Source organism: Zootoca vivipara, chromosome 10, assembly GCF_963506605.1.
Source record: "Zootoca vivipara chromosome 10, rZooViv1.1, whole genome shotgun sequence".
Lineage (NCBI taxonomy): Eukaryota > Metazoa > Chordata > Lepidosauria > Squamata > Lacertidae > Zootoca > Zootoca vivipara.
The window spans coordinates 71,922,418-71,949,852 of NC_083285.1; the positions used below are offsets into that span (position 1 = coordinate 71,922,418).

At 48.9% G+C, this 27,435-nt stretch overlaps 1 protein-coding gene across 4 annotated transcripts in view; it reads right to left on the bottom strand.

The window, feature by feature from the left end:
- Positions 1-25,421, bottom strand: part of SBF1 (SET binding factor 1) — a 53,051-nt gene extending 27,630 nt beyond the window's left edge. For 3 of the 4 annotated variants that reach the window (XM_035127183.2, XM_035127182.2, XM_035127181.2), the window contains exon 1: positions 25,254-25,420. In XM_035127183.2, the coding sequence (XP_034983074.2) occupies positions 25,254-25,356 (103 nt within the window). In that variant the 5' untranslated portion in view covers positions 25,357-25,420. Of the gene's footprint in view, positions 1-25,253 lie in introns of all 4 variants that reach the window. The other variant, XM_035127179.2, reaches the window with a different exon arrangement.
- Between the last annotated feature and the right edge of the window lie 2,014 nt (positions 25,422-27,435).

The following is a 27,435-nucleotide window of genomic DNA, read 5'->3' on the forward strand; positions in this document are numbered from 1 at the left end:
GCTTTGCCAACTTCTACAGGAAGTTCATCAAGAACTTCTCTCGAGTTACGGCTCCCATCACTGACTGCCTGAGAGGCAAGCAGAAGTTCAGGTGGACACCAGAGGCGCAAGCAGCGTTCGAAAGCCTCAAGAGGGTGTTCGCCTCAGACCAGAACCTGTTCCACGTGGTTCAGGACGCGCCCCTACGCATTGAAACAGATGCTTCTGATAAGGCTGTGGGCGCCATTTTGTTGCAACTGGACGCCAACAGAGAGTGGAGACCCTGTGCCTTCTTCTCCAGGAAGTTGACCCAGCCCGAGCGAAACTACACAGTTTTTGATCGGGAACTTCTTGCGATCCACGCGGCGTTCCAGCACTGGAGACACTTCCTGGTGGGCGCCAAGCACCCCATCCAGGTGTGCACAGACCACAAGAACCTGGAGTTCTGGAGAACTGCCAGGGTGCTCAACCAGCGGCAGATACGGTGGGCGGAGTTCTTCTCGAACTTCAACTTCTCCATACACTACATCCCAGGAGAGCAGAATGTCAGGGCGGATGCCCTCTCCCGCAAGCCAGAGTACATGGAGGAGGAGGCGCCACCAGCCCCAAGGCACATTTTCCCCCCGTCGGCATGGTCCTGCGGAGCAGCAGTGGTGAGCGAGGCAGAACTCACAGCACTGACGGCAGCGGATGAATTTGCCAACCGCATCTTCAGAGAACTGAGAGGGGGGAGGGAGCAGGCAAAAGACTTTGCAGAACGCAGAGGGCTGCTTTTCTACAAGGGTGCGCTGTACCTACCCACCACCCAGCTTCGACGTACGGTCCTCAAGCAGATGCACGACAACCCTACAGCGGGGCATTTTGGAAGGGACAAGACCACTCACCTAGTCATGAGACACTTCTGGTGGCCAGGGGTGAGGGAAGATGTTCGAGACTATGTAAGGGGCTGTACCACCTGCCAGCGGGCGAAGGTGGTCAGAGCAGCGCCACCAGGGTTGCTGGAGCCCTTAGCCACACCACACAGGCCGTGGGAAGTGGTGTCCATGGACTTCATCACAGATCTGCCTTCGTCCAGGGGTAAGACTGCAGTGTTGGTGGTGGTGGACCTCATGTCCAAAATGTGTCACTTTATACCGTGTGCCAGGGCAGTCTCGGCAGAAGAGACAGCCAAACTGTTTGTTGATCACATTTTCAGACTGCATGGATTACCTTTAAGGGTTATTTCGGATCGTGGCCGCCAATTTGTTTCCAGGTTCTGGCGGCGGCTCATGAACCTCCTGCAGGTGGAGGTCAGCTTGTCGACGGCTAGACACCCGCAGACCAACGGACAAGCGGAGAGGGTCAACGCCATTCTGCAGCAGTACCTGAGATGCTACGTCAGCCAGCGGCAAACGGACTGGGTGGATCGCTTGCCACTAGCAGAATTTGCCTACAACAATGCAGTGCACGTCTCCACAGGGGTGTCGCCCTTTAAGGCCAATTACGGGCGCGACCTCAGATCTTTCCCAGAGAGGGAGAGGGAGGAGGAGGAGGAGGGCCCACAGGCTGAGGATTGGGCAGAGGAACTGGAGACGGTGCACCAGCAGCTCAGAGAACACTTGGAGAGGGCCAAGGAAGCGTACAAAAAGGGGGCAGATCGCCACAGGCGACAAGGGGAGGTCATCAGGGTGGGGGACAAGGTGTGGTTGTCCTCGGAGGGCCTTCCCACCAGAGGGAGGTGCAAAAAGCTGGCACCCAAATGGCTGGGCCCCTTCACGGTCACGCAACAGGTCAACCCGGTGGCATACAGGCTGGCACTGCCAGAGGACATGAGGGTGCATCCAGTGTTTCATAGATCGCTGCTGTCGCCGTACAGGGAAAGCAGCAGGCTCAGAGACAGCGAACAAACCCCCGAGGGAGGGGGGGAGAGGGAAAGCAGGGAGCAACTCAATGAGGCCACGGCCATCCTGGATTCAAGGTGGGGGGTGGGGGGCCTGGAGTACCTCATGGCATGGGAGGATGCTCCACCGTCCCAGAATGAATGGGTTCCCGCCACTCAGATACAGGAGGAATTCTTGGTGGAAGAATTTCACGCCCTCTTTCCCCACAGACCCAAGCCCTGGCACATGGAAAGGGAGGGGGAGGAGGAGGAGGCACGGGAGAACAGCTCACCATGGCGCTGGGAAGCGGAGTTTGAGGAACCAGAGGATGAGGTATGGGTGTCGCCAAGATCCACCCAGTCAGAGGAAGGAGCAGATTGGCAAAACATTTTTACCCCCACCAGCTCTGACGCCACGGACTTTTTGGGATTCCCGTCCTCCCAGGCGGAAGGGGGGGGCTCGCAGGACTGGGGGGAGGTGTTCACACCAACGGGCTCGGAGAGCACCGAGTTTTTAGGCTTCCAGTCGTCACCGACACATGGGGGGGGCCTGGGGAGGGGTGAAGGAGAGCTTGGGAGGGGGGTGGATGTGAGGGACAGGGGATATCGCGAAGTCCCTCCCCTCCTGAGTTCAAGCCCGTCCCCGAGCAAAGGGGAAAGCAGGGAGAGTTCCGATTCCAGTGGGGAAGCAGGAAGTCGTGTCCGAGGCTCAGGCAAGGTAGAGGAGCCAGGGTCCCAGGTGGGACAGGAAGGGGCAAGTAAGGGGGGAAGACCCATCCCCCCAACTCCAGAATTACGCAGGAAGAGGAGGGGCAAGAGGATGGGTCTGCCAAAGCTTTTGTGTTGGAGAAAGACGCGCCAAAAGCCATTAGGAGGTTCTGAAACCGACTGACAACATCGCTCCGTGTAAATAGCAATGACTTGAGCACTGTAAATACGCAGCACCAATAAAAGAATAAAATGCAGAGCTGCGTAGCGTCGTTACTCTGAAGTAGTCCACTCCGGCCACTGTGACAACAACCTTATATTTTACGCTCTCTTCAATGTTGACAGTTTTCAGCCTCAAAGAGATAAACAAATTCCATCCTATTGTGAAGTCATAATGGCGGCTCGCTGATCCCTCCAGGGACCCGACTCCAGTTTCCAGGGGGACTTTCCCCAGACCGAATTAAAGAACCTTTACACGGATTTTGCAGAATTCAACCTTTCTCCTGCCTTAGGGGGAAAGTTTTAAGTCTGATTTTTGGTAATTAAAAACTTCCTGTCAGTTTCCCGGCTTCGGGCAAGTTAACTGCGTCTCAATTTGCTCAATGGGGGAAATAGACTTCCTGTTTTAATCTCCTCCTGTGTCCAAATCTTTTCAATTAAAATTTTTAAAAGCCTTTTCCTTTACTCACGGTGTCCAATGTTTTCAAATCCTTTGAGTCTGGAAAAATCCACCACTCCACAGGCTGCCGGCTCGGAGCGTCACGTTGCGAGGGTAGCAGATTAACTCAAGGCACCACGCCTCCACTCCGCTCGCTCTCGGCTCCCGTAATAGGGCTTAGCAGGGAGTGGAGGAGACAGAAAAAGGTGCTGCTGATTCCCCACGTCTCCAGAACGCTCAATCTGGAGCTCTTTTGGGGGTCCGCGGCACTCTCGCGGCTCCCCCCTCCCTCACAGCGCTAGAGAATCTCGGAGCTCGAGATTCTCCTGCCGGTCAGCAATGGCAGTAGACCGGAAGTCTCGAGCGTAGCAGTTTCTGTGCCAAAACCCCAACTGAAAAGGATCTGGTCAATAACTTGCCTAAGAAGGGAGATTAGCAACTGGCAGGTAAAATTACTTTGATTTTCCAAATCCAGGGAGGGAATTCTTGAGAAGTGGTTTCACCGCTGCCATCTTCAAGCAAGCAGGGACCACCCCCTCCTCTCACAAGGAGGCATTAATGGCCTCCCCAGCCCAACCAGCTGCCCCCTCCCTGCTAGTTTTTATTGGTCAAGAGGGGCAAGGGGTCGCTAAGGAGACCCACGGAAATTGATGCTAATAACAGAAACCTAATTTCAATAGGTTTACTATAAAAAGAACTAGCATGCAATACATCCTACAGTGCCTTAAAGACCAGCTTAGTGTGGAAAGAGCCGACTTTCATTAGGTAGCTGGCATTCTTCATGAACAATGTCGTCACAACAAGCTGACTGACAAGGCAGTAAAATGTCAAATATGGCTCAGCTAAGGCAAGTATAAAGTGATGAACACTGGAGCAAAATAATGCCAACCTATATTCTGATGGAGGCTGAGCTGACAAAATAAAAAGTGGGGGTTTTGGTGGAGAACTCAATGAGTAAAGGTGGGAATGTTAGAGGTGCTGTGGGGAGAAATGGGATAGGAAGGTGTTTTTCTAGCTCTCATCATATGAGAACCCAGCAGGGCCACCCAATGAAGCTGAACATGGTGAGATTCGGGGCAAGGAAAAAGGAAGGATTTCTCTACAGACCTAAAATATGGACTTGGTTACCACAAGATGTAGCAATGACCACCAACTTGGATGGCTTTCAAAGAGGTGAATCAATTCATGTGTCTGGATCAGGCCATCAAAGGCTTCTAATCATGATGGCTCTGCATTTCTTCCAGCACCAGAGGCAGAAGGAGGCCTCTGAACACAGTTGCTGGGGGTTGTGAGCAGAGGAGCGCGCTGCTCACACTCAGGTCCCGCTTGTGGACTTCCAGGGTCTTGGCCACTGCGAGAACTGGATGCTGGGCTGGGTGGGCCTTTGGTTTGAGGCACCAGCCAGGCTTGGCCCATGCAGCAGAAAGGCCTGGGCACCCCCCAAGGGTGCCTTGGGGGACTCAATGGATGTGCTGCCAGTAGCAACTGGCCTGGCCGACCACAACCTGGCCCATGGAGGAGTGGGCCACATCCAGTTCTTAGCCACTTGGCACACAGCACAGTTGTTGTTGTTGTTGTTGGTTCTTCTCCCATAGGCAGGCTATTATTTTGAAGGTCCGTCCCATCACTCAGCAAGGAGGGAACAGGCTGCGCATTGTCTCTGCTGCTGACACTGGTTGCGCTGCTTAGGAGGGGCACTGAAATGCTCTTACTGCCAGGCCATGAGGCCTCAGATGTGCATTTGCATACTGGGACGTTGGGCTGGGCAGGGAAAGAGAGGAATTGTGGCTGAGGTTTCACTGGAGGAAGGTTCAGTGAAAGAAGCACCTCCTCCAGAAGCCCAGCAGAGAGGAAGCCACACACTGCATAGCTGTCTACTAGGTTTAAAAGAAATCTATTGGGAAGGATAATAACAATAAATATTATTATCACTATGACTATTATTAATTACCTGTACCCGCCCATCTGACTGGATTGCCCCTGCAACGCTGGGTGACTTCCAACAGAATATAAAACAAGATATATCACAGTGCCAGATTTAAAAACCTATTACGAGGTGTCCTGTCTGGTATGGATTAGAGAATCATGATGGCTGGTTTTAAAAGACACAGACTTGTTGGACTTGGAGGGGGTTTAATAACAGGTACGGGTGGCACTCGTAGCTGTGGTACAACAAAGTAAAAGTCCACAAGGGATTCCTAATTCATGGATTAAGAAAACCGATATTTGAGGTACAGGAAAGATATAAAAACTTGCTGGAAAGGAAAACACCTAGGTGGTTATCACCCACAGAAGCCCTGACTGTCAAGAAAAAGAATATGGAAACCAACTGGCTAACATATGAGGAGATGACAGTACAGACAGATAAAGGTTGGAAAATTAAGTCCTTTGAGCAATTACAAGGGAGAGTAACGGGATGGTTACAGTACCACCAGATTAATGATTTGTTTAAAGAGGACAAAAGAACTAATGGATTTGAATATATTAAATCTAAATTCCAAATAGAATTGGTGGAGGGGAAACATAAACTGTTGTCAAAAATGTATGATCTTATATTAGAGTGGAACACCAAGGATGAGTGGATGAAGGAGGTGATGATCAAATGGGCAGCAGACTTTGGTTATAACATCGATTATGATTTGTGGCTTAAGTTATGGAACCAGCATATAAAATTTACAGCATGTATAATCTTAAAAGAAAACATCATGAAAATGATGTACTGCTGGTACCTGACACCAGTCAAGTTGGCAAAGATTTATAAGAAGAAAAATAAATGGAAATGTAACCAAAAAGATGGAGAAATATATCATATGTGGTGGCAATGTGAAAGAGTAAAAACATTTTGGGAATTAATTTACATTTAGTTAAAAAAGATGTTAAAATACTGTATACACTTCCCAAAAAGCCAGAAAGTTTTCTATTAGGATTGATGGGAAATGAAATTAAAAAGGAAGACCAAAAACTATTCATGTACGCCACCACAGCAGCCAGAATGGTGTTGGCTCAAAGATGGAAATCAACCGAAATTCCAACAATAGAGGACTGGAGGGTTAAAATGATGGAGTATTCGGAGTTAGCTAGAATGACAGGAAGGATAAGGGAACAAAAGGACCAGAAGTTCCAAAAAGATTGGAGGAATTTTGTGGAATACCTAAAGGAGTACTGTAAGACTATAAAGACACAGGATTGACATAAAACCTACAACAGATACAACAGATACAATATAGATATATTTAAAATATGGTAATGTAATCAAGAAGATGATAGAGATATGAATGAAGAAAGCGCAATATGTATGATGATGACTTAGAAAACCGAAAAAGGAGGAAGTTACGTTCGGCAGAACAATAGAATGTATACAGTAAATAATAATAGAAATGTAAAAGATGACTTGGTTTTTTTATTATGGATTATTTTTCTTGTTTGTATATTGCAATTTTGTGCTTAAGAAAACAATAAAAAAAATTTAAAAAAAAGATATATCACAGTGCCAATGCAGATGTCTACAGAACGTAGTATAATTGGTTATCTCTTTGACATCTGATGGGAGGGCATTCCACAGGGGGGGCGCAACAACCAAGAAAGCCCTTTGCCCAGTTCCCTGTAACCTCACTTCTCACAATGAGGGATCCACCAGAAGACCCTCGGAGCTCGACCTCAGTGTCCAGGCTGAACAATGGGGGTGGAGATGCTCCTTCAGACATACAGGGCCAAAGCCATTTAGAGATTTACCGGTAAAGGTCAGTACCAGCACTTTGAATTGTGCTCGGAAACGTACTGGGAGCCAATGCAGGTCTTTTAGGGCCGGTGTTATATGGTTCAGGTAGCCACTCCCAGTCACTAGCCTGGCAGCTGCATTCTGGATTAATTGCAGTTACCAAGTCACCTTCAAAGGATCACACCTTTCTATTATTTGATGTTACAGCATTAATTTGTATTTACTTATAAAAATAAGGTAATATTGCAAAACTCAACAACAAATATTTTCCATAAACATTTTCACACACAAACACAAGACATATGAAACGACAAGCTCATTATAAGCTTAATAGACATCTACAGATGGGTGCTTTAGTTGAGATTCCTGCATTGCAGGGGGCTGGACTAGATAACCTTCAGGGTCCCTTCCAGCTCTGCGATTCTGTGATTCTACATACATATGCCAATACAAAAACTATCCTAATAACCAACTCTCACAGTCCAGAGTCTTAATGACACCCTTCTACATGTGGAACTCGTGTGCTATGAGGAGCATGAAGGTGCAGCCCCACATGTGTACTGCTTGACCATGCTTGTGCCCACACATACAGGTCGCAGGCATCTTGAAACGGCTGCGGAGCGTTTATTCCACTGGCCAGATCTGCTGTGAAGGCAGCGCAGGCGATTTGTGGGCACAACGGGGTTTCCTTGCGCTCCCAGTGATGCATCCCTGTGGTTCCTGCGATGGAGTGTGGCTTCTGGGGGAAGCCTTGCACCATTTTGGCAGATGCAGAGGGGAAGATGGTAAGTCAGATGTGGGGGGGGGGGGCTGGCTGCACAGAGAGTGCCCACATGGGAGAAGTTAAAATTTGCAAGTCATACTGGCATTAAAGGTCATCCATCTCAATACTATATGCAGCATCTTCTAACTCTCCACTTAAGAATCAATTATAACATTATTATTATTATTATTATTATTATTATTATTATTATTATTATTATTACAGTGGAACCTCAGTTTTCAAATGTAATCCATTCTGGAAGTCCGTTCGACTTCAGAAACATTCGAAAACTGAGGATCAAAGGGCTGTTAGCAAGTTCAATGGGGAAAATTGAGAAGCGCACCTTGGAAGCCATTCGACTTCCGAGGCATGTTCGAAAACGGAAGCATTCACTTCCAGGTTTTCAGCATTCAGCTTCCGAAACATTTGGCAGGCGAGATGTTCAAAAACCGAAGTTTGACTGTATTAATTATCATCCTCCTCATCCTCATCATCATTTATATATCACCCTAAACCCAGAGGTCTCAGAGTGGTTCTTCACAGAACAAAATCAAAATATAAAACCACAAGATATAGAATCAAAAGAAAAACAACAGCCTTAGCCCCAACCCAATATTACAGGGATAGGTAAAGGTAAAGGGACCCCTGACCATTAGGTCCAGTCATGACCAACTCTGGGGTTGCGGCACTCATCTCGCATTATTGGCCAAGGGAGCCGGCGTACAGCATTATGTGAATGAGCCACACGGGGTGTCAGGTCCCCTCCTTCCCTCATGTGCCTCTAGTCCTGCATCTTGCTAACCATGGTCTCTTGTATCATCCAACCTGATAAACTGTGGTTAACATTAACTATGGTTAGTTTAACCAGGCATGGCCAAACTTGGCCTTCCAGCTGTTTTGGGACTACAATTCCCATCATCCCTGACCACTGGTCCTGTTAGCTAGGGATGATGGGAGTTGTAGTCCCAAAACAGCTGGAGGGCCAAGTTTGGCCATGCCTGGTTTAAACCAAGCTAACTTCAAACTGTGATTGCTGTTAAACTAACCATAGTTAAGGTGAACCAATTTCCCATCTGGATGACACCGTGAGGTGTGCTTACGGCTCCCCCCCCCCCAGCCACACCTGAGTGTCATGGGTCAGGAGTCGGCTTCACCTGCAGAGCAGCAGCCTGAAGGAGCAGAAGGCAAAGTGATAATCTGAGAGGAGTGGCTAATACCCCAGAGGACAGAATCACACTTCAAAATGACCTTAACAGATTAGACAACTGGGCCAAAGCAAACAAGATGAATTTTAACAAGGAGAAATGTAAAGTACTACACTTGGGCAAAAAAAATGAAAGGCACAAATACAGGATGGGAGACACCTGGCTTGAGAGCAGTACATGTGAAAAGGATCTAGGAGTCCTGAGGGGTTCGGGTCAAAGTTTCAGGGAGGAGGAAAGCCCTGTTTTGGGGGGGGGGGTGCAGGGCTAAAACGTTGACCTTTCTTTTAGAGGAGCCAAAGTTGTTGAGCTTCTTTGGGGGGAGCCAGTGATCTACCAGTGATCTACCTGTTGGACGTGCCTGCTGTATACTATGCAACCCAGTTACCTCCCTCCTTTGAGTTACTCTTCTCTTGTAAGACACAACACGCACACAATCTTTAAATAAGTGACTTAAGGACCAAGCAACATAGCAGACACCCCTCACGTGGACTAGCAGTCAACTCTGCCACTGGCAGCATACGAATCAATCTGGCTTATCTGACCCAACAAGTGCTCCCAACCCTTCACAAATGCAACAAACCCCATTGCAGGCAACCACAGACAGCCAACGTCTCCCTGCCCCCCAATATCTCTCGCTACCAAGGAAATGTAATAAACGAAAAGAGAACCTACCCAGTTGAGGCTGACACAAAACCCCACACAGACACTATGCAAAAGAATATAAGCCACCCTTCCCCCCTCCTCTCCCCCCTTCTTCCCCAAGCTTGTATGTACCTGTCAGAGGGCCTGGTATGGCTACTCTAGAGTAACGACTCCAGCATGGTCTTTTAAGGCTTTTATTAAGTGCTGACTATTTACAGTGTTCAGAGCAATGAAAATGCATCCTTAAGGTGAGGTGTCAGAACTCCCGAATGGCGATTGGCGCGTTTTCTTCCAGCACCAAAGCTTTGGCAGACCCAACCTCTTCCCCCTACGTTTGCGTCGCAATTCGGGAGTTGGGGGGATTGGCCTCCCCCCCCCCCGTGCGTCCAACTTCCTGTCCCACCTGAGGCATGGGCTCCACAACCCTGCCTGAGCCTCGGACACCACTTCCTGACTCTCCGCTGGAGGCAGAGCTCTCCTTACTCTCTCCAGCGCTTGGTGATGGGCTGGAACTTAAGATGGGAGGGACTTCCCTGTATCCCTTGTCCCTCACAGTACCCAACATAAAGTCTCACAACAAATGAAACTGATTTGTAAGAAAGACTTTACAACCTGAAGAAAGAGACAAGGCATGTACTTTTGTAAACCAAGAAAATCTATACTGTATATATAAAAATGTAAAAATCGTGAAACTGCGTTTTCCACTTTTCTCCGTAACCGCTTGACCGATCGTCCTGAAATTTTGACACAATGATCCAGGCCACTCCCCGAGCGTTGCTGGGGACAAAAATCCCTCAAATCACACAACACACCTGGGCAGGTATAGACCTGGTTTTCCACCAAGTCAAACAGCGCCCTCAAGTGGCGTAATACCCTCCTCCGCCCCCTCTCTTCCTGTGAAATCTAAGCCATACCCACAAACCAAATGACATCATCAACCAAGCAACTGAAACCACCAAGGTGGCCATTATCAGACCACTAGGCCCCCACCAAATAAGCAACATTGCCAAGTGGAGGCAGGGGCCTGCCTGGAGGGGATGCGGGGGGGGGGGAATAGGGAGCAGGGATACATAATGGGTCAGAACAGGGTGGGGGGAGACACAGGGATGATACCTGCCCTCTCGACAGTATCTCGCCTCGACTCAGGGGGACTCTGAGGCTCAGGGGGATCTGAAGTGGGGCTATTACCCTCCATTTCACAGACTAACGCACAGCAACACGTGCAGGGCCAGCTAGTCTTTAAGAAAAATAATTTTTAAAGAAACACAAACTTTGCCACTGGTCCTTCTGCCAGCACAAATGCAACTGACCCTGGAGCCCCTCCCATCCCAGCAGCACCCGCCCTGTCCAGCTGTGATCTTAGGGCCCCCAAGTGATGCAGCTGGGCTGAACGTGCTGCAACTCTCCAAGATGCTAAACAGATCAGAGGGGGAGCCCTTGCCAGAGAAAGCGCTGGAGACTCAGGCCTTCCAGGCTCTCCGGAGCTCAAGTAACACAACAGAAACATGGAACAACCCTGCAGCTGGGAACCATTAACTGCTTTTCTTCCACCCCACATCATCCATTCAGGTCTCACAGAGCCTGCAGGATCAGTTTTCTAAGCAGAGTATAGAGCAGGGCTGAGGGACTTCAGGCTTGGGGGGCCATATACGGCCCTCCAAGCCTCTCCAGCTGGCCCTCAGGGCTGTCCACAAGTCATACTCATAGAATCATAGAGTTGGAAGAGACCACAAGGGCCATCCAGTCCAACCCCCTGCCAAGCAGGAAACACCATCAAAGCATTCCTGACATATGCCTGTCAAGCCTCTGCTTAAAGACCTCCAAAGAAGGAGACTCCACCACACTCCTTGGTAGCAAATTCCACTGCTGAACAGCTCTTACTGTCAGGAAGTTCTTCCTAATGTTTAGGTGGAATCTTCTTTCTTGTAGTTCGAATCCATTGCTCCGTGTCCGCTTCTCTGGAGCAGCAGAAAACAATCTTTCTCCCTCCTCTATATGACATCCTTTCATATATTTGAACATGGCTATCATATCACCCCTTAACCTTCACTTCTCCAGGCTAAACATACCCAGCTCCCTAAGCCGTTCCTCATAAGGCATCGTTTCTAGCCCTTTGACCATTTTGGTTGCCCTCTTCTGGACACGTTCCAGCTTGTCAGTATCCTTCTTGAACTGTTGTGCCCAGAACTGGACACAGTACTCCAGGTGAGGTCTGACCAGTGCAGAATACAGTGGTACTATTACTTCCCTTGATCTAGATGCTATACTCCTATTGATGCAGCCCAGAATTGCATTGGCTTTTTTAGCTGCTGCATCACACTGTTGTCTCATGTCAAGTTGGTGGTCTACCAAGACTCCTAGATCCTTTTCACATGTACTGCTCTCAAGCCAGGTGTCTCCCATCCTGTATTTATGCCTTTCATTTTTTTTGCCCAAGTGTAGTACTTTACATTTCTCCTTGTTAAAATTCATCTTGTTTGCTTTGGCCCAGTTGTCTAATCTGTTAAGGTCATTTTGAAGTCTGATCCTGTCCTCTGGGGTATTGGTCACCCCTCCCAATTTGGTGTCGTCTGCAAACTTGCTCAGGATGCCCTCAAGCCCATCCTCCAAGTCATTGATAAAGATGTTGAATAAATACTCCCTCCCACAAGCTCTACCCTCCTGGAGTGAATTTGCCTGGCGGGAATAGGTCTAACTCTCATTGCCTGGAAAGAGGTTGGAGATACATATGGTGTGTTCGCCTGTGTGGAAACCTCCACCTTTTGCATGACCAGAATGCAACATCCTGTTCCAAGGTCAGGGCCTCACATCCACTGCTCTGCTCCCTTCTGGCCCCACCCATTGCAGAAGACGGCCCATAATGGCATGCGGACTTTGTGAACCTAAAAAGGGCTCCCCATCCCAGTATGGACAAGTCCCTTTCTCTCATGTGCACATTACTCTGAAGACCCTTGTCAAAATCACTGTGCAAGTGAGGAAGTGGGCCACCATTTCACCTCTTCAAACTTCCCTGAATGCAGACATGGGGAAGGGGTATTCTGTTGGCAGACAGGTTTGACAGGAAGCTCACCACAACATCTTCCTAAAGCGCTGGCCTTCACCTCATGGATCCCCCTTACTGTGACATCGGAACCTCCCTTATGCCAAGTGAGGCTACTGGTCCAATGAGACTGGCAGGAGGGAAGCCTTTCCCAGCCTGAGTTGACGGAGATTGAACCCGGGGCCTTTTGCATGCAACTTAAGTGCTCCACCACTAAGATCCTTCCGTTCACTGGGGTAGTGCAGATATTTTCTAGTATTTTTTCCAAGAGCAGATGCACGGGCAGAGGGAGAAAGAATAAAAGCAGGCACCTGAGTTCAAGAGGGGGTCCTGTGTTGCAGGTTGAGGTTAAAGGCAGGCGCCAAGTCTGGAAAAGTTGACAACTAATTCCTGAACCTGCAACCAAACCCCTTCTTGCATCCAGACCTTCCAAAATGCAGCACTTGAGATCCCAAGTGAGTCACAATTACCGCAGCCCAGGAAGGTACGAAATGTTGCTTCTATATAAGGAAGAAACTGATGCGCCAAGCCTGCCTCAAAAACCATTCAGCTTCCTGATCGTCCTGCTCCCCACAAGACGGCAACGCAGCACCAGGCAAGCAGCACAGCAAGACTGACACCAGCTCAGCCCCCAGCTGCTCCTGAGGCAGGTCTGCTACCGCTAGCAAAGGAATGAGGGGCTGCCCAGACCAGCACCACTCCTGGGGTGCCGGTTGACATGGCACCAGGAAGCACAAGAGAAAAGAAGGCGCTAAAGGAAACTCCCTTCACCAAGTTTAGCCTCCACAGATTGAAAGCAGCTTGGCGGAGGGGAGGGGGATGCAGAGAGACTCCATAAGTAACCTAAGCCCAGTGGCAGAGCAGAAGGTCCCGGGTTCAATCCCTGACAGCTGCTCCAGGCAGGCTGGGACAGAAAGAAAAACATGTGCCTCAAACCCTAGAGAGCCAATGCTGCCAGTCAGTGTAGCAAATACTGAGCTAGCTTTGAGAACTGAAAGAGGAAAAGTCACATGATTCAGGGACTGTCTGCATATATATTGGTCTATTCCAACTTCTTTTTCTTAATGGTGACTGCTCCTGCTCAGGCTGCACAGAAAAAGCATTTTGGTTCAATCAGGCATCCCCAAACTGCAGCCCTCCAGATGTTTTGGCCTACAACTCCCATGATCCCTACTAACAGGACCAAGATGGGAATTGTAGTCCAAAACATCTGGAGGGTCGAGGTTTGGGGGTGCCTGGTGTGGATAAAATATAACTGATAGAATTCTACAGGATAGGGGATTCATGTATGAAAGCAGCACAGAATCCAATGATCCCCAGGCAGGCACCTCTATGGTGGAGATGTCCGGCACCACAAGTGGTTGAAAGCCAGGTGCAAAATGTGCCTGGAGCCTGGCTAATTTCAAACACTGCTTCTGCTATGGGGCAGCTACTGTATATAAATTAAGTAAATAAATACAAGCAAAGTGTCAGAGAAGGATCTGAAATATTTTCCTTGAAGCTTGAATTTGTTTAACTCTGGATTGTTTTATTTGGTGTTTTAACGTGTTGTAAACCGCTTTGAGAAATGAAAAGAAAAATACTACCGGTACTACTACTACCGGTAGTAAATCCCACTGGGGTGGGGTGGGGAATGGCGCCTAGACCTTCTATTGTGGTGACGCCAACCTAGGTTTAAGGTGCCATTTGGCAAGTAGCTGATATATCTGAGTTTCTAACACAGGGCATAAGGAAGCCAAACATCCATCCAGCTGGACGCACCACACCTCCCTTAGGGTGGGGGCTGCTACTAGAAAATTGTGAAATTATGTTGTGACCCAGACCACAAGCAGCTCCCAGGTTGCTGATGCAGAAGAGCCAGGATCAGGGACAGAGGCAGGCAGGACTTCTGAGTTGTCATCTACTTCATGATCCAATCCTGTTCTGTCTACACTTTTTTGTGTCTGTGCTACTGTCACAGCTAGAATACAGCCATCACAAAATAACATTGCACATAGTGGCTGCCTGCAATGTGACCGGCTGCTTCTTTCTGCACTAGCAGAGGACCTAGCATGAAAAGCAACCATTACACCAGCGACTGCTAAATTAGAAGGATCAAGAGCAGAATGGCTGTATTTGGATTATATATGAGATTATGTGCAGGATTTAGGAATAATTATCTCCAAACACTTTTGAATTATGGTGCTGGAGGAGACTCTTGAGAGTCCCATGGACTGCAAGAAGATCAAATCTATCCATTCTTAAGGAAATCAGGCCTGAGTGCTCACTGGAAGGACAAATCCTGAAGCTGAGGCTCCAATGCTTTGGCCGCCTCATGAGAAGAGAAGACTCCCTGGAAAAAACCCTGATGTTAGGAAAGATTGAAGGCACAAGGAGAAGCGGACGACAGAGGAGGAGATGGTTGGACAGTGTTCTCAAAGCTACGAACATGATTTTGACCCAACTGCGGGAGGCAGTGGAAGACAGGAGTGCCTGGCGTGCTCTGGTCCATGGGGTCACAAAGAGTCGGACACGACTAAACGACTAAACAACAACAATCCCCAAACGATCAGAACATAGGAAGTCACCCAATTTGTTTAATTTGGAATGTATAATCTTCTATATATATAAAAATGTAGGCATTGCGCACGTGGATGAAACAGCCTTTCTCCATAACCGCTGAACCGAATTGAAACAAATTTGGGCAGAACGTACCTTGCCCATCAGGGAGGGATCTGGCATTTAAAAAATATCAAAAAACCACACCTTTCACACCTAAAATAATGATTAAACACAAAAAAGTGGCGCCCAAATTAGACGTCACCACCAGAAGCTCTGAAGACTCCAACAGCTGCGCTGCCAGATGACATCACAAAATTCCACAGCAACCAACTGAAAACAGTCCTTTTGCAGCAACAAGGCCCAGCTTTTTCAATAGGCCGCAGCATTGCCAAGCAGGGAAAAACAAACAGAATAGGGCCTTTCACAACGGGGGGGGGGGGGGTGTCACAGGGATGAGGCACAACAAAGGGAGGGGGAAACACATAGCCATGGGGGGGGGGAGGACCCTGAGTCAGCCAAAGCAGTGGGGGGTGGGTTGGGACAGGGAAATCTGAGTAGGCCCGACCGCCAAAACGGCCATTCCACCTCCAAAGCCCAAGCCCAAAGCCTCTCCCAAAGGCTGCATTAATAAATGCCTGGCAGCATTAGGCAGTCGTTCATCATTTCTCCTAACACGCACTTGGGAGCATGGCGAGGGGTTTTTGCTTTTTAATTTAGTGGGCGTTGTGTCACATGCGAGGCTACGGTGGCCATTTTAAGTAAGGGCAGTCGTGCCCCTTTTAACTTAGGCTTTATACTATGGCTGATTGCCAGCCTCTGCGTCTTTAAAAAAACAACAACCAACCATGCACTTTCTCTCCCCAGTTTAAGTCCTCAAACCAACACCAGATCCTACATTCAAAACACCTACTCCAAAATTAGAAAATCCTAATAACCAAAACAAACAAACCACAAAACACACAACAACGCCCAAATCATACAATACCCACCAAAATAAATGACAACCCCAAAAATAAAATTAAACAATAGTAACTTCTGCTTCTGATGTTTTTATTTAAAAATAATAATAATCAATAAATATATAAATGTTCACGATGTGTGCGCAGTAGCCAATGTACAGAGATACAGGGGGGAGGGGACAACACTCCCCGGGGACAACAGAGAGCTCAGACAAAAATGGCATGCTGGGAAACAGAACCCAGAAGCTGACAGTTCCTTCTCCAAGGGTGGGGGCCAAGGGGAGGAGTGGAGGGAATCACAGGGATACGTCATAGGGTAGGGGAAATCACACAAATAACCCACAGCAATGCGTGGCAGGGCCAGCTAGTTGGCTTTATAAATTGTATTATGATTTGACATGATTTGATATTGTAATGTAATGAAAAATGAATAAAAATTATATTTAAAAAGAAGAAAAGAAACCCTAACCTTAACCCAGACAGTACTGTATTGCAAAGAAGAGGCTCTGCCAACTGTAAGGCTCAGGACTCAGAGGGAGACAGGCCACTTTCCCAATCCAAGACCACCTCCCCACCCCCATCCCCAGCTGACAGCGTTCCCACCTACTGTAATCTGGATTGGATTCCTGTTTCTCACCCAGGCCCCGCCTCCCATGGCTCCCAGATCATTCAGGGTTTCTACTACATCCTCAGGAAGATACAATCAACAAGTGCAGAACAAGATGGAATTGTGCAGCATCCCATAAGCAAATGACCACCATCACCTTCTGGGACCTTACCCTCCAAGAACAGCTGGAAGCCACCTCAACACAGCGCCTCCTGGACCCATCCTTGCAAGGCATCCCAGCAAGAGATCTATGGTGGCAGCGGCTGCTAAGAGCGCCAGGACACCCAGCAAGGCCATATACAAGTCAGACTAGCAGGAGCATCAGAGGAGCTAACATGCACCTCAGAAGAGATGGAGTCAGAGGACTCTTGATGGGTCAGCGAGGCTAACCTGGCCTTTGTTTACCAAAGGGCCAACTGCACCAGTGCTGAGCAGAGCAGCAGCACTGTCCACAGGGAAAGTACCGTATTCCTGCTAATACAACCCAACATGACATTGGACTTTTGTATTATAGAATCATAGAATAGTGGAGTTGGAAGGGACCCTGAGGGTCATCGAGTCCAACCCCCTGCAATCCAGGAATCTCACCTAAAGCATCCAGGACAGAAGGCCATCCATGGAATCGTAGAGTCAGCAGGTCACACAAGAATTGGCAGAAAGCAAGACGCTAGGAGGAGCCTGGAAGTCCAGGCCATCTCCTGACTGTGTGGTGCAGGAAGAATTGCCCCTAAAGGCTGCTTGTGATTCAGGCCATGGAGGCTGCAACTGCAAGCTCTGAGGCAGCAAGCAGGGAGAGAGCACCAGCCTCAGCCCATCATACGTCACTGGCCTATGGCCACTTGGAATGTTTAAATGCTTCCCCAGAGGGTCTGCTGGCAACCCCCCACTGGATCAACATCATCCCAGAACTTGGGCAATGTCACACTTCATGGGAACCACTGATCAGCACCAGACCTCAGACTAACTCTCCGCTGAGCCCTCCAGACCCTTCTCTGCCTGCTCCAAGCCAATCCTTCTGCTCCATTTCCCCAGAACACTCAGGCCAGGCACCTGGCCAGGCGACCACTCCCCTGCCCTTCCCCATGGACACACCCTGGGTTCATGTGCCATGGCCAGTCCTTCCACTCTGAACCGCCAGCAAGCTCTTGCTGCAGAAGGGGCAACTGGCTGCACATCTGGCGACCAAGCAGGTTCCAGAAAGCTGAGGCTCCCAGGCAGTCAGGCTACCATGGCCTCTAGCCCTGTAAGGAACACACAGGCAGGATCTTTTCCTCCAAATGCTCATATTGAACACATTTGACTGAGAAACTCCCACACAGTGCAGTCCAAACCTCAACCACAAGGCAGCTCTTCCAAAGAGAGACGTGGCTGCTTTGGCACAGCTCCATTCAATGCACAAAAGCCCGTTCTGAGTCAGAGCAACACTGAGCTCTCCCACCCCCACCCCTTGGAAGCCTACTGCCCGGATGCCCCCAGGAGAAGCTTCACTGTGCCCCACACACCCAAGCATCTGCACAAAAGGGGGCCTGATGCCCAATGCTCCGGCCCCTGGGACAAGTGGGGGGGGGGTGCCAATTCATCGGGGGGGGGAGCTCCGTCTGCTAGAGCCCCATCAAGAAGTAGCTTGAATAGCCAACAAGGGGGGAAAACCTTGAAGTGTGCATCCCCTATCAACACCTTCAGCCTCTATCTAGTTCAGGGGTCAGCAAGGTTTATCTTGCCTGGGCAGGATCAGTCCCACGGAGATCCCTCCATGGGCCGGATCATGAGCGCGTGTGCCTGCGACTTCCAGCACTGCAGAAGTGAGTCCCCGTGCCACGCTGCGCCAGTTTAGCGCAGCACGTGAGCAGGCAGTTCGGTTCGGGGGCAGCTCGGGGGCCAGTCAAACGACCTCCACGGGCCGCTTCCGGCCCATGGGCTGTAGGTTGCTGACCCCTGATCTAGTTAATATCAGAAACACATACCAAAGAACAGTTGCCATCTCAAAGGCTGCCCTGCCTCAGGAAATAAAGCTCTCCTACGTACCAGACTGTGGATCACAAGCATAATGTGATGTGATGCAAAGTGTACTTGGAAAAAGCATCGGACAAAAGCCTTGGAAAAAGCTGCAGGAGTCGAAATTGCCAGAGCTGGCAAGCTCATGAATGCTACAGTAAAGGGCAGGGTGGCCAAGGAGGAAGAACCAAAGGGACAGGAGGCAGGTGGCTTCCAGGAGCTACTCTGTTATTTTCCCTCAGACCAGGAAAGTGGGGGAGTTTGAATAAATGCTGCAGGAACATTATGGGCAGAGAACAGAACATGCTGCCGAAAGCAATGTGGTGGAAGAGGGGCTCAGAAGGCAGGAATGAAGGGGTGGCTGTGGGCAGGAAGAATGCCAGCAAGCCCCCCACTCCATGAGGGAGAGAGAGCCTGCGGAAGACTTGGCCTGGGGCTCCATAGGCTGGTTTCACCAAAGCCTCTGGCTAAGGCAGCCTTTCCTGAAGGAATTCTTCCACAGGCGATGAGCCAAAGGGCTGCTACGGTAGTTCCTTGAGCATCACACCACCAAACACAGGCAAAGGGCATGAGCCTCCACAGCAAAAGGGTCACGGGTGTCAGACCTTCATAAAATGCTAACAACAAGAGTCATTCACATATTTGAAAAGGGTGGCATCAGGGCACTTATGAATAAACAAGTACAGTTTTAGTTTTTTAAAAAAGCCTAATAATTTTATTTAAATTATATACTTCCAATGATATTAAGCGTCTCTAAAAATAACTAGTTTTAAAATTAAATCTGAACACGAGCATGTTAATGTCTACAAGCACAAAACTGTAGAGTTGGATGGGATCCCAAGCGTCATCTAGTCCAAACCCTTGCTGTGCAGGATCTCAGCTAAGTTCGGGTCCTACCCTCCAGGGCATTAGAAAACAAGCTTGTTCCACCTTCCATATGACAGCCCTTTAGATGTTTGAAAATGGCTATCATATCTCGTCCATCTCCCCTTTTCCAGGCTAAACATACCCAACTCCATCAACTGTTCCTCCTTAGGCTTGGCTTCCAGACCCTCCATTGCACACATTCCAGATTGTCAATATGCTTCTTAAATTGTGGTGCCCAGAACTGGACACAGTAGTGCTCCAGGTGTGGTCTGACTAAGGCAGAAGAGAGTGGTATTATGACTTCCCTTGATCTAGACACTAGACTTCTGTTGATAGAGCCTAGAATTGCATTAGCTTTTTTTGCTGCTGCATCACACTGTTGACTCATGTTAAGCTGGTGGTCCACTAAGATCCCTAGGTCCTTTTCACATGTACTACTGGCAAGCCACGTGTCCCCCGTGTTATATTTGTGCAGTTGGTTCTTCCGGTCTAAGTACAGCAGCCCACTGAAATTCAAGTTTTCCAATCTGTTAAGGTCATTGTGAATTCTGATTCTGTCTTCTGTCCCTCCCAGTTTGGTGTCATCTGCAAATATGAGCATCACCTCAATTCCTTCATCCAAATCCTTTACAATCACTGGGAAAGAAAAGCTAGGAGGAAAATGGCTTCTTGAACGTGGTTTGTGGGCACCAAAACAGAATGTCTAGTCACCACTGTGGAGGTCAGCAACACTTTTTGTGCCTTCTCAGTAGTGGCCCCCGCCCTGTGGAACGGCCTCCCACCAGATGTCAAAGAGAAAAACAACTACCACACTTTTAGAGGACATCTGAAGGCAGCCCTGTTTAGGGAAGCTTTTAATGCTTAATAAATTATTGTATTTTAATACTTCTGTTGGAAGCCGCCCAGAAGTTGTTTTGTTGTTGTTGTTGTTGTTGTTGTTGTTGTTGTTGTTGTTGTTTTGATAAGCATGAATTAATATGCAATTCACACAAGTGACACATTGTTAATATCACATTTTTAGCAGAAATTGTTAATACATGCTTAACTTGGTGTTGAAAAATATTGATACCATACTTCCCATTTTCAAAACACTCTACTCTTTATTTTAAAACTCCTTAACATATACTTGGGTCTTCAAAGCACATACATTTCAGTACGGTAATCTTTGAGTGTCAATCACGTCCAAAAAATGGCACCCGGACTTTGGGAGGTGCTCGGAAATGGAAAACCTTTAGATGCAAAATGCACCTGGCGCCCCGGTAATTTCGAACCCTGTTTACAACAACAGGCCCAGGAAAGAAGCCTTTGGCACCCAACTTGTCACTTTTTCCAGGAAGATACAAACAGTGACTTCGTCCAGCCCAGATTTTACCAGCTTCGCCACAAGGATCTCATGGGGGACTTTGTCAAAAGCCTTACAAATTGAGATACACCACATCCACAGCATTACCCTGATCCACCAAGCTTGCAACTCCACCAAAAAATAATGAGACTGGTTTGGCATAACTGTTTTTTTGAGAACCCCATGCTGAGTAATCACAGCATCCTTTTCTAAGTGCTCACAGACCATCTTTTTAATCATCTGTCCCAGAAACTTTCCTAATATCAATGTCAAGCTCACCAGTCAGTAATTACCTGGATCTTCTCTCCCCCCCCCTTTTGAAGATGAGGAGCTTTGCCTGCCTCCAGTCTGCAGGACCTCACCTGTTCTCCAAGAATTCTCAAAGATTATAGACAGAGGCTCTAAGATTACATACACAAGATCACATCTACTCTAGGGCTAGGTGATATCTGGTTTTCAATATCATGATATATCACCAGCTAAACATTGTGATATCTCGATATATCACGATGTCTGAAATAAGGCTGCAGCTTATAAAAATCTGGGAAAATATTGTGGGGGGAATCTAAATTTGATGTGTATAATTAAATGAAAATTTACTCAGTGATAGCATGCTTAACTAAACCATTAAAGATTTCTGGAGAATATATTGCTGTTCTGTTAAGGGCTTTATATACCCATAGTAACACCTTGAACTTGGCCCCGTAACAAATTGGGAACTGGTGTAGATCAGTGTTAGACAGTCAGGTAGACAATTTAGATGCCACACGGTGCCTGAAAACTGGGTTACTGGTGGCCATCCAACCTCTTCTTAAAAACCTCCAAGGAGAGTGTACCACCTACCTAAGGAATCCTTTCCACTGTTGAATAGCTCTTACTGTCAGAAAGTGCACACTTCTTCAGATACCATGCACACGAAAGCTCATACCAATGACAAACTTAGCTGGTCTCTAAGGTGCTACTGGAAGGATTTTTTTTTAATTTTGTTTCAATTACTTACAAGCCATAAGGAACACCATTTCAGATAAAAATCACAGCAGACTTTGCTACCAAACTCTGCCATTTTGTCCTTACCCACAGCCACTTCAAATTAGGTGATGACCTGTTCCTCCAGATCAGCAGCACAGCAATGGGCACCCGCATGGCCCCACAGTATGCCAACGTCTTCATGGCAGATTTAGAACAACGTTTCCTAAACTCCCACCCACTCAAACCTCTCTTGTACCTGCGATACATTGACGATATTTTATTACCTGGACACATGGTCAACCGACCCTGGAAACCTTCCACCAGACATTCAATGACTTTCACCCCACCATCAACCTAACAATGAACCAATCTATACAAGAAATACATTTTTTGGACAAGATGGGCGTATAGACACCACCTTATACCAGCAAGCTTTTTCAGCCATGGGCCGGTCCACCGTCCCTCAGACCATGTGGTGGGCCGGATTATATTTTTTTGGGGGGGGGGGATGAACGAATTCCTATGCCCCACAAATAACCCAGAGATGCATTTTAAATAAAAGCACACATTCTACTCATATAAAAACACGCTGATTCCCAGACCATCTGTGGGCCAGATTGAGAAAGCAATTGGGCCGCATCGGTTGCCTACCCCTGCCGTAAACCAAATGACCGACAAACATATCTACATGCTTCTAGCTACCATTCAAAACATACCAAACAATTCATTGTATATAGCCAGGCCCTACGTTACAACATCATCTGTTCCAACTCTACAGACAGAGACTCTCACCTAAGAGATCTACAGCAAACCTTTTTAGAACTAAAATATCCACCCGATGAAGTTAAACAACAGATCAACAAAGCCAGACTGATACCCAGAGAGAACTTGCTGCAAGACAGACCAAAAAAAAGAGAAAATAACAGAACACCACTAGTCATCACATACAGCTCCCAAGTTAAAACAGTACAGCGCATCATCAGAGATCTACAACCTCTCCTAGAGTCAATGACAGTTCTCTTTCTCAAGCTCTGGGAGGAAGACCTTTCATTGCCTACAGACAGCCACCCAATCTTAAACAACTTAACATGGACACTGGTACCAGAGCCTGCAATAAACCCAGATGCCAACTTTGCTGCCACATACACCCGGACAACACCATTACTGGCCCCAACAACATCCAACATACCATCACAGGACTATTTAATTGCTCATCTTCTAACATTGTGTATGCCATCAAATGCCAACAGTGCCCTTCAGCTCTCTATATTGGACAAACAGGCCAAACCCTACGCCAAAGGATAAATGGACATAAATCTGACATCAGGAATCACAAGACAGAGAAACCAGTAGGAGAACACTTCAGTCTCCCAGTCTCCCAGGACATTCTCAAAAGTAGCTGTCTTATTACAAAAGAATTTCAGAAATAGACTGGAAAGAGAAGTTGCTGAACTGCAACTTATTACCAAGCTTAAAACAATGGAGAGACCTGGTCTGAATAAAGACATTGGATTCTTAGCTCATTATACATGATAAAGCTGTCTTTAGCCATCTCACCCCTTGCTTTTTCCTGTAAGACCATTGCAGTTGTTAACAGTAGTCAACAGCTATCAGTCAATCACCCATTCCCACCACCGTTCTGAGTAATACCCTTCCCCACCCTCTCACTATATATAAGGGTCTGGTGGCTTCTGTTTCAGTGTATCTGAAGAAGTGTGCGTGCACATGAAAGCTCATACCAATGACAAACATAGTTGGTCTCTAAGGTGCTGCTGGAAGGAATTTTTTTTATTTTGTTTCTCTCTTTTCTGCCAGTGAGTACCAGCTCTTATTTCTGGACAGCCTTCCAGTGAGGGATCTTGCAGCAAGTCCTTGCGTGGGTACCAAGAGACAAACAGAAATCCTTGGTTTCAAAATTGCTCCCCTTTCTTAACACATATCCATAGTGCAAAACACATGTGGGCTGCATGAGTAATTTTTGTCCCATCTGCTGGATTGAGGCTGGAGTGGCTTATGTTAGGGAGAATTTGAATGGGTTGGAGAATTCTACTTGGGGTTTTTTTTTTTTTTTGGTAATACTGATTTCAAAATAAACAGCCAACTTTATACAAGAGACTCTGGATAATACTCCTAGATGTTATGCAGGCTCCACAGAATTATAGACTTGTAAGGAACCCCCAAAGATCATCTACGATCCCCTCCAATGCAGGAATCACAGCTGAATAATGTACTTCGTAACTATTTAATTGTCATAGCAACTGTTTAAGAAACATATGAATTGCAATATAAATGGCTGACTTCAATATTTCCTTGGAAGCTTCCAGAGGAAGCTGGGAGAAGACTGAAACATCCAGTTTTAGCTAGAAGATAGCCTGCTAAGGACATGTGCTGCAATGCATGCCCCCCTAAGGCCCTTCTAGACTCTTTACCTGAAGCATCCCTGAAAGATGTCGATTCAGTCTTTCCTTGAACACCTCCAAAAAGGAGCTCTGTCCAACATCATTGTGTCACAGAAAGACCGAAGGACACAGAAACCTGTTTCCTTCAGTATGAAACCGGCATGTGGGAGGAGACTATTGCCTAAAATAACCCAACCAAAAACCCCTCCGTCTAACTATCCAGGCCATTTCAGCAACAGAACCAACCCTAAATGTGAAAAGCCCTCCTTTGCAGCTGCCAGACAAGACATTCTAGAGGCGGAAAGAGGCCCAGAGACCCTGAAAGACACAGCGAGAGGCACAGACAGGGCCACCAAGAGGAGGGGAGCCCAAGTCAGAGAAGCGGCAGGTGCACCTGCTGGACAGGCAGAGACCTGCCTTTCTCGGGCCAGGATCTACCTGATGAGTCAGTCAGGTACCAGGAAGCAGAAGAGAGTCTGGCAGGTGAGGAGATGCAGCGCCTGGTCAGGACCCCAAGCCCCCCAGAGCAAGCCGAGGACCTCTTGCCCAGCCAGAAGGGCTCTCCTTTCTTTCCCCCTCCTGCCCCGAGCGGCTTCCTCCCTCTGCCCCCAACCTGCCCGGGAGCTGCTGAGGGGGACTTGTCACGTCACTGGCACCACCCGGCGCAGGCTCCCACGTGGGCGACGCACCTGCCAACTCGGGGTCCTCACGTGCACCTGCGTGCAGCTGGCGCCCCGGGATGCCCCGTCAGGCAGCTGGCTTGCTTTCATGGGTACCAGGCCAGTCCTGCCGCTTCCGTCCCCCTGGCGCGCCAAGCCGCCCCGGCCGGGACCCCAACCTCGCGCAGGCCCTTCCGCCCCAGCCCGGCCCGGCGGAGGGCGCGCCCGCTCTGACCGAGGGCGGAGGCGCTGGGCCGGCCCCAGGGCCCGGTCTGCAGCGTGAGAGGGGCCTGGCGGGCCTCCCGGCTCCCTCCCTCCTTCCGTCTGCCCCCCCCCGGACTCACCGCGCTTCCCGTGCGCGAAGGAGACCACCACGAAGTAGTCGGCGAGGCGGGCCATGGCGAGGCGCGCGAGGGCGGCGTGGGGCGCGAGGGTGCCGCGGCTCATCCCCGCCCGGCCGCTCCGCCTACCGCTGCCGCCGCCGCCGCCGCCGCCTCCTCAGACGACGCGGCCGCCATCTTGCCTGGGCGGCGGGATGCGACCTAGCCCGGGCGGCCCCAGCAGGCGCCGGCGCCCGCCAGCCAATGCGCGGGGACAGGCGGCCGGGGAGGCTGCCCATTGGCCCTCCGCGGGGCGAGAGCCCGCCCCTTCCTTCCTTCCTTCCTTCGGTCGCCAGGGGGCGGGGCCTCACCGCCCGCCCGCCCGCCCCCGGGTCCCTCCGCCGCCGGGACTCTGGAGACGGGGCCTCCGACGGAATATGTACATCCTAGGAGCCTGCGCAACACAAAACGCTGTTGCTGTATGTAGGTTTTGTTTTATTTGGTTTTTTAATATTATATTTTGGAAATGTACATCCAGTTTTTTTCTCCTTTAAAATTTTTGGGGGCCCTAAGCTAGAGCTTGTTGAGCTTAGACGTAAATCCGGCCCTGGCTGTGCCCAAAGCAGCTTACAACAAACACCAGAACGTGGAAATGCACAGCATTGGAAAATACAAAATACAGAACGCACCAATAAATTCAGAATTGACAAAAGACTACAATTTGGCAGTCAAAGAATTAAGCCTAGGTTGTTTATATGCATAAGTGCAGGAAGACTTTGCTTCATGTACACAGCTGGCCACATTCCTCAGTCCTCACCATGGAACTTTAAAATGGGCCTTTTCCCTAAGTTGTCAGGAACATGAGAAGAGCCTGGCTGCTGGATCAGGCCCAACGGAGCCCATCTAGCCCAGCATCCTGTTCTCACAATGCCAACCAGATGCCCCAATGGAGGACCCACAAGCAGCAGCAACTCTCCCCTCCTGGGGTCTCCAGCTCCTTGTGACCAGAAGCCCAGCTGCCTCTGACTGGGGAGGCAGAGCCTGGCCCTCAGGACCAGTAGCCATTTGAGAGCCAGGATTAGGACAAATGTTTCAGACTTCCCAAGGATCCACCAATTTAGAGGGCTTGGCGGCTGGGCTTGAAGTGACCTCCTCTTCTCCTCTTCAGCCAGCACAAGTTCTGTAGCCTCGTAGGGCCTCCCCCAGGCCCTCTGGCCTTTCTGCTGGCCTGTCTTCTGTCGGGCACCTGGACTTGCACATCCCCCAGGACCCCCCTCTCCCCAGAAAGTTAGCCTTTAACCTTGTACATAATCAAATTAAATGAGATCAGAAGTGCCTGGGAAAGCCCAGTATTGTCCTGGGCGAGGGGCATAAAGCTCAATGTACCTTTCCTTTCCAGGTGTTGCCTTATAACGCTTTGTCCTAAAATCCTCTCTGACTTGCAGAAGAGACTTAACCTTTGCATGCAGTAGGGCAAGAAGTCCAGGATCACATGCAGAAGTGTTAGCAGAGGGTGAGGAAGACTAAATGTGTGTTGACACTACGAGGCTTTAAATGTGTCTCCTTTCCAGAATGCAACATATGCAAGGTGGAAGGCTAAACCGAGGGTCTCCGTTTTTGCCGGCCGCCTTCCGGAGCCTGGATCACTTTCGGATCCCTTCCTGGAGGGTGACTAGTTGCCAGATTTAGAAGAACGAAGGGCAGGCAAGATTGTGCTCCCAGCCTCGCCGCTTCTACCAACTCTGAGTCAGCCACTGTTCTTTGATGCCTCCCAGTGTTGTCAGCTTAAGGGTTAGGAGGCAGGTGAGCTGGCTGCAAATCCTTCTTGCATTCTGCACACAATCCAGCTGGAAGAGAACCAGCTGCCAGACAAAAGAAAGTCTTGAGAGGTTGGCGACGCCTGCTCCTTTCTATGAGATCCCCCTGGGAGACGGAGAGGCTTTGTTAGACTAGTCCAGGCGTCCCCAAACTGCGGCCCTCCAGATGTTTTGGCCTACAACTCCCATGATCCCTAGTTAACAGGACCAGTAGTCGGGGAAGATGGGAATTGTAGTCCAAAACATCTGGAGGGCAGAAGTTTGGGGGTGCCTGGACTAGTCAGGGCAGGTGCTCTGGGGTGCAGCAAACCCCACTGACTTCACCTGAGTCCCAGGTGAGGCACCCTCAACTGTTGGACTAAAGGTCAGCCTAGATTAGGAGAAGCTTA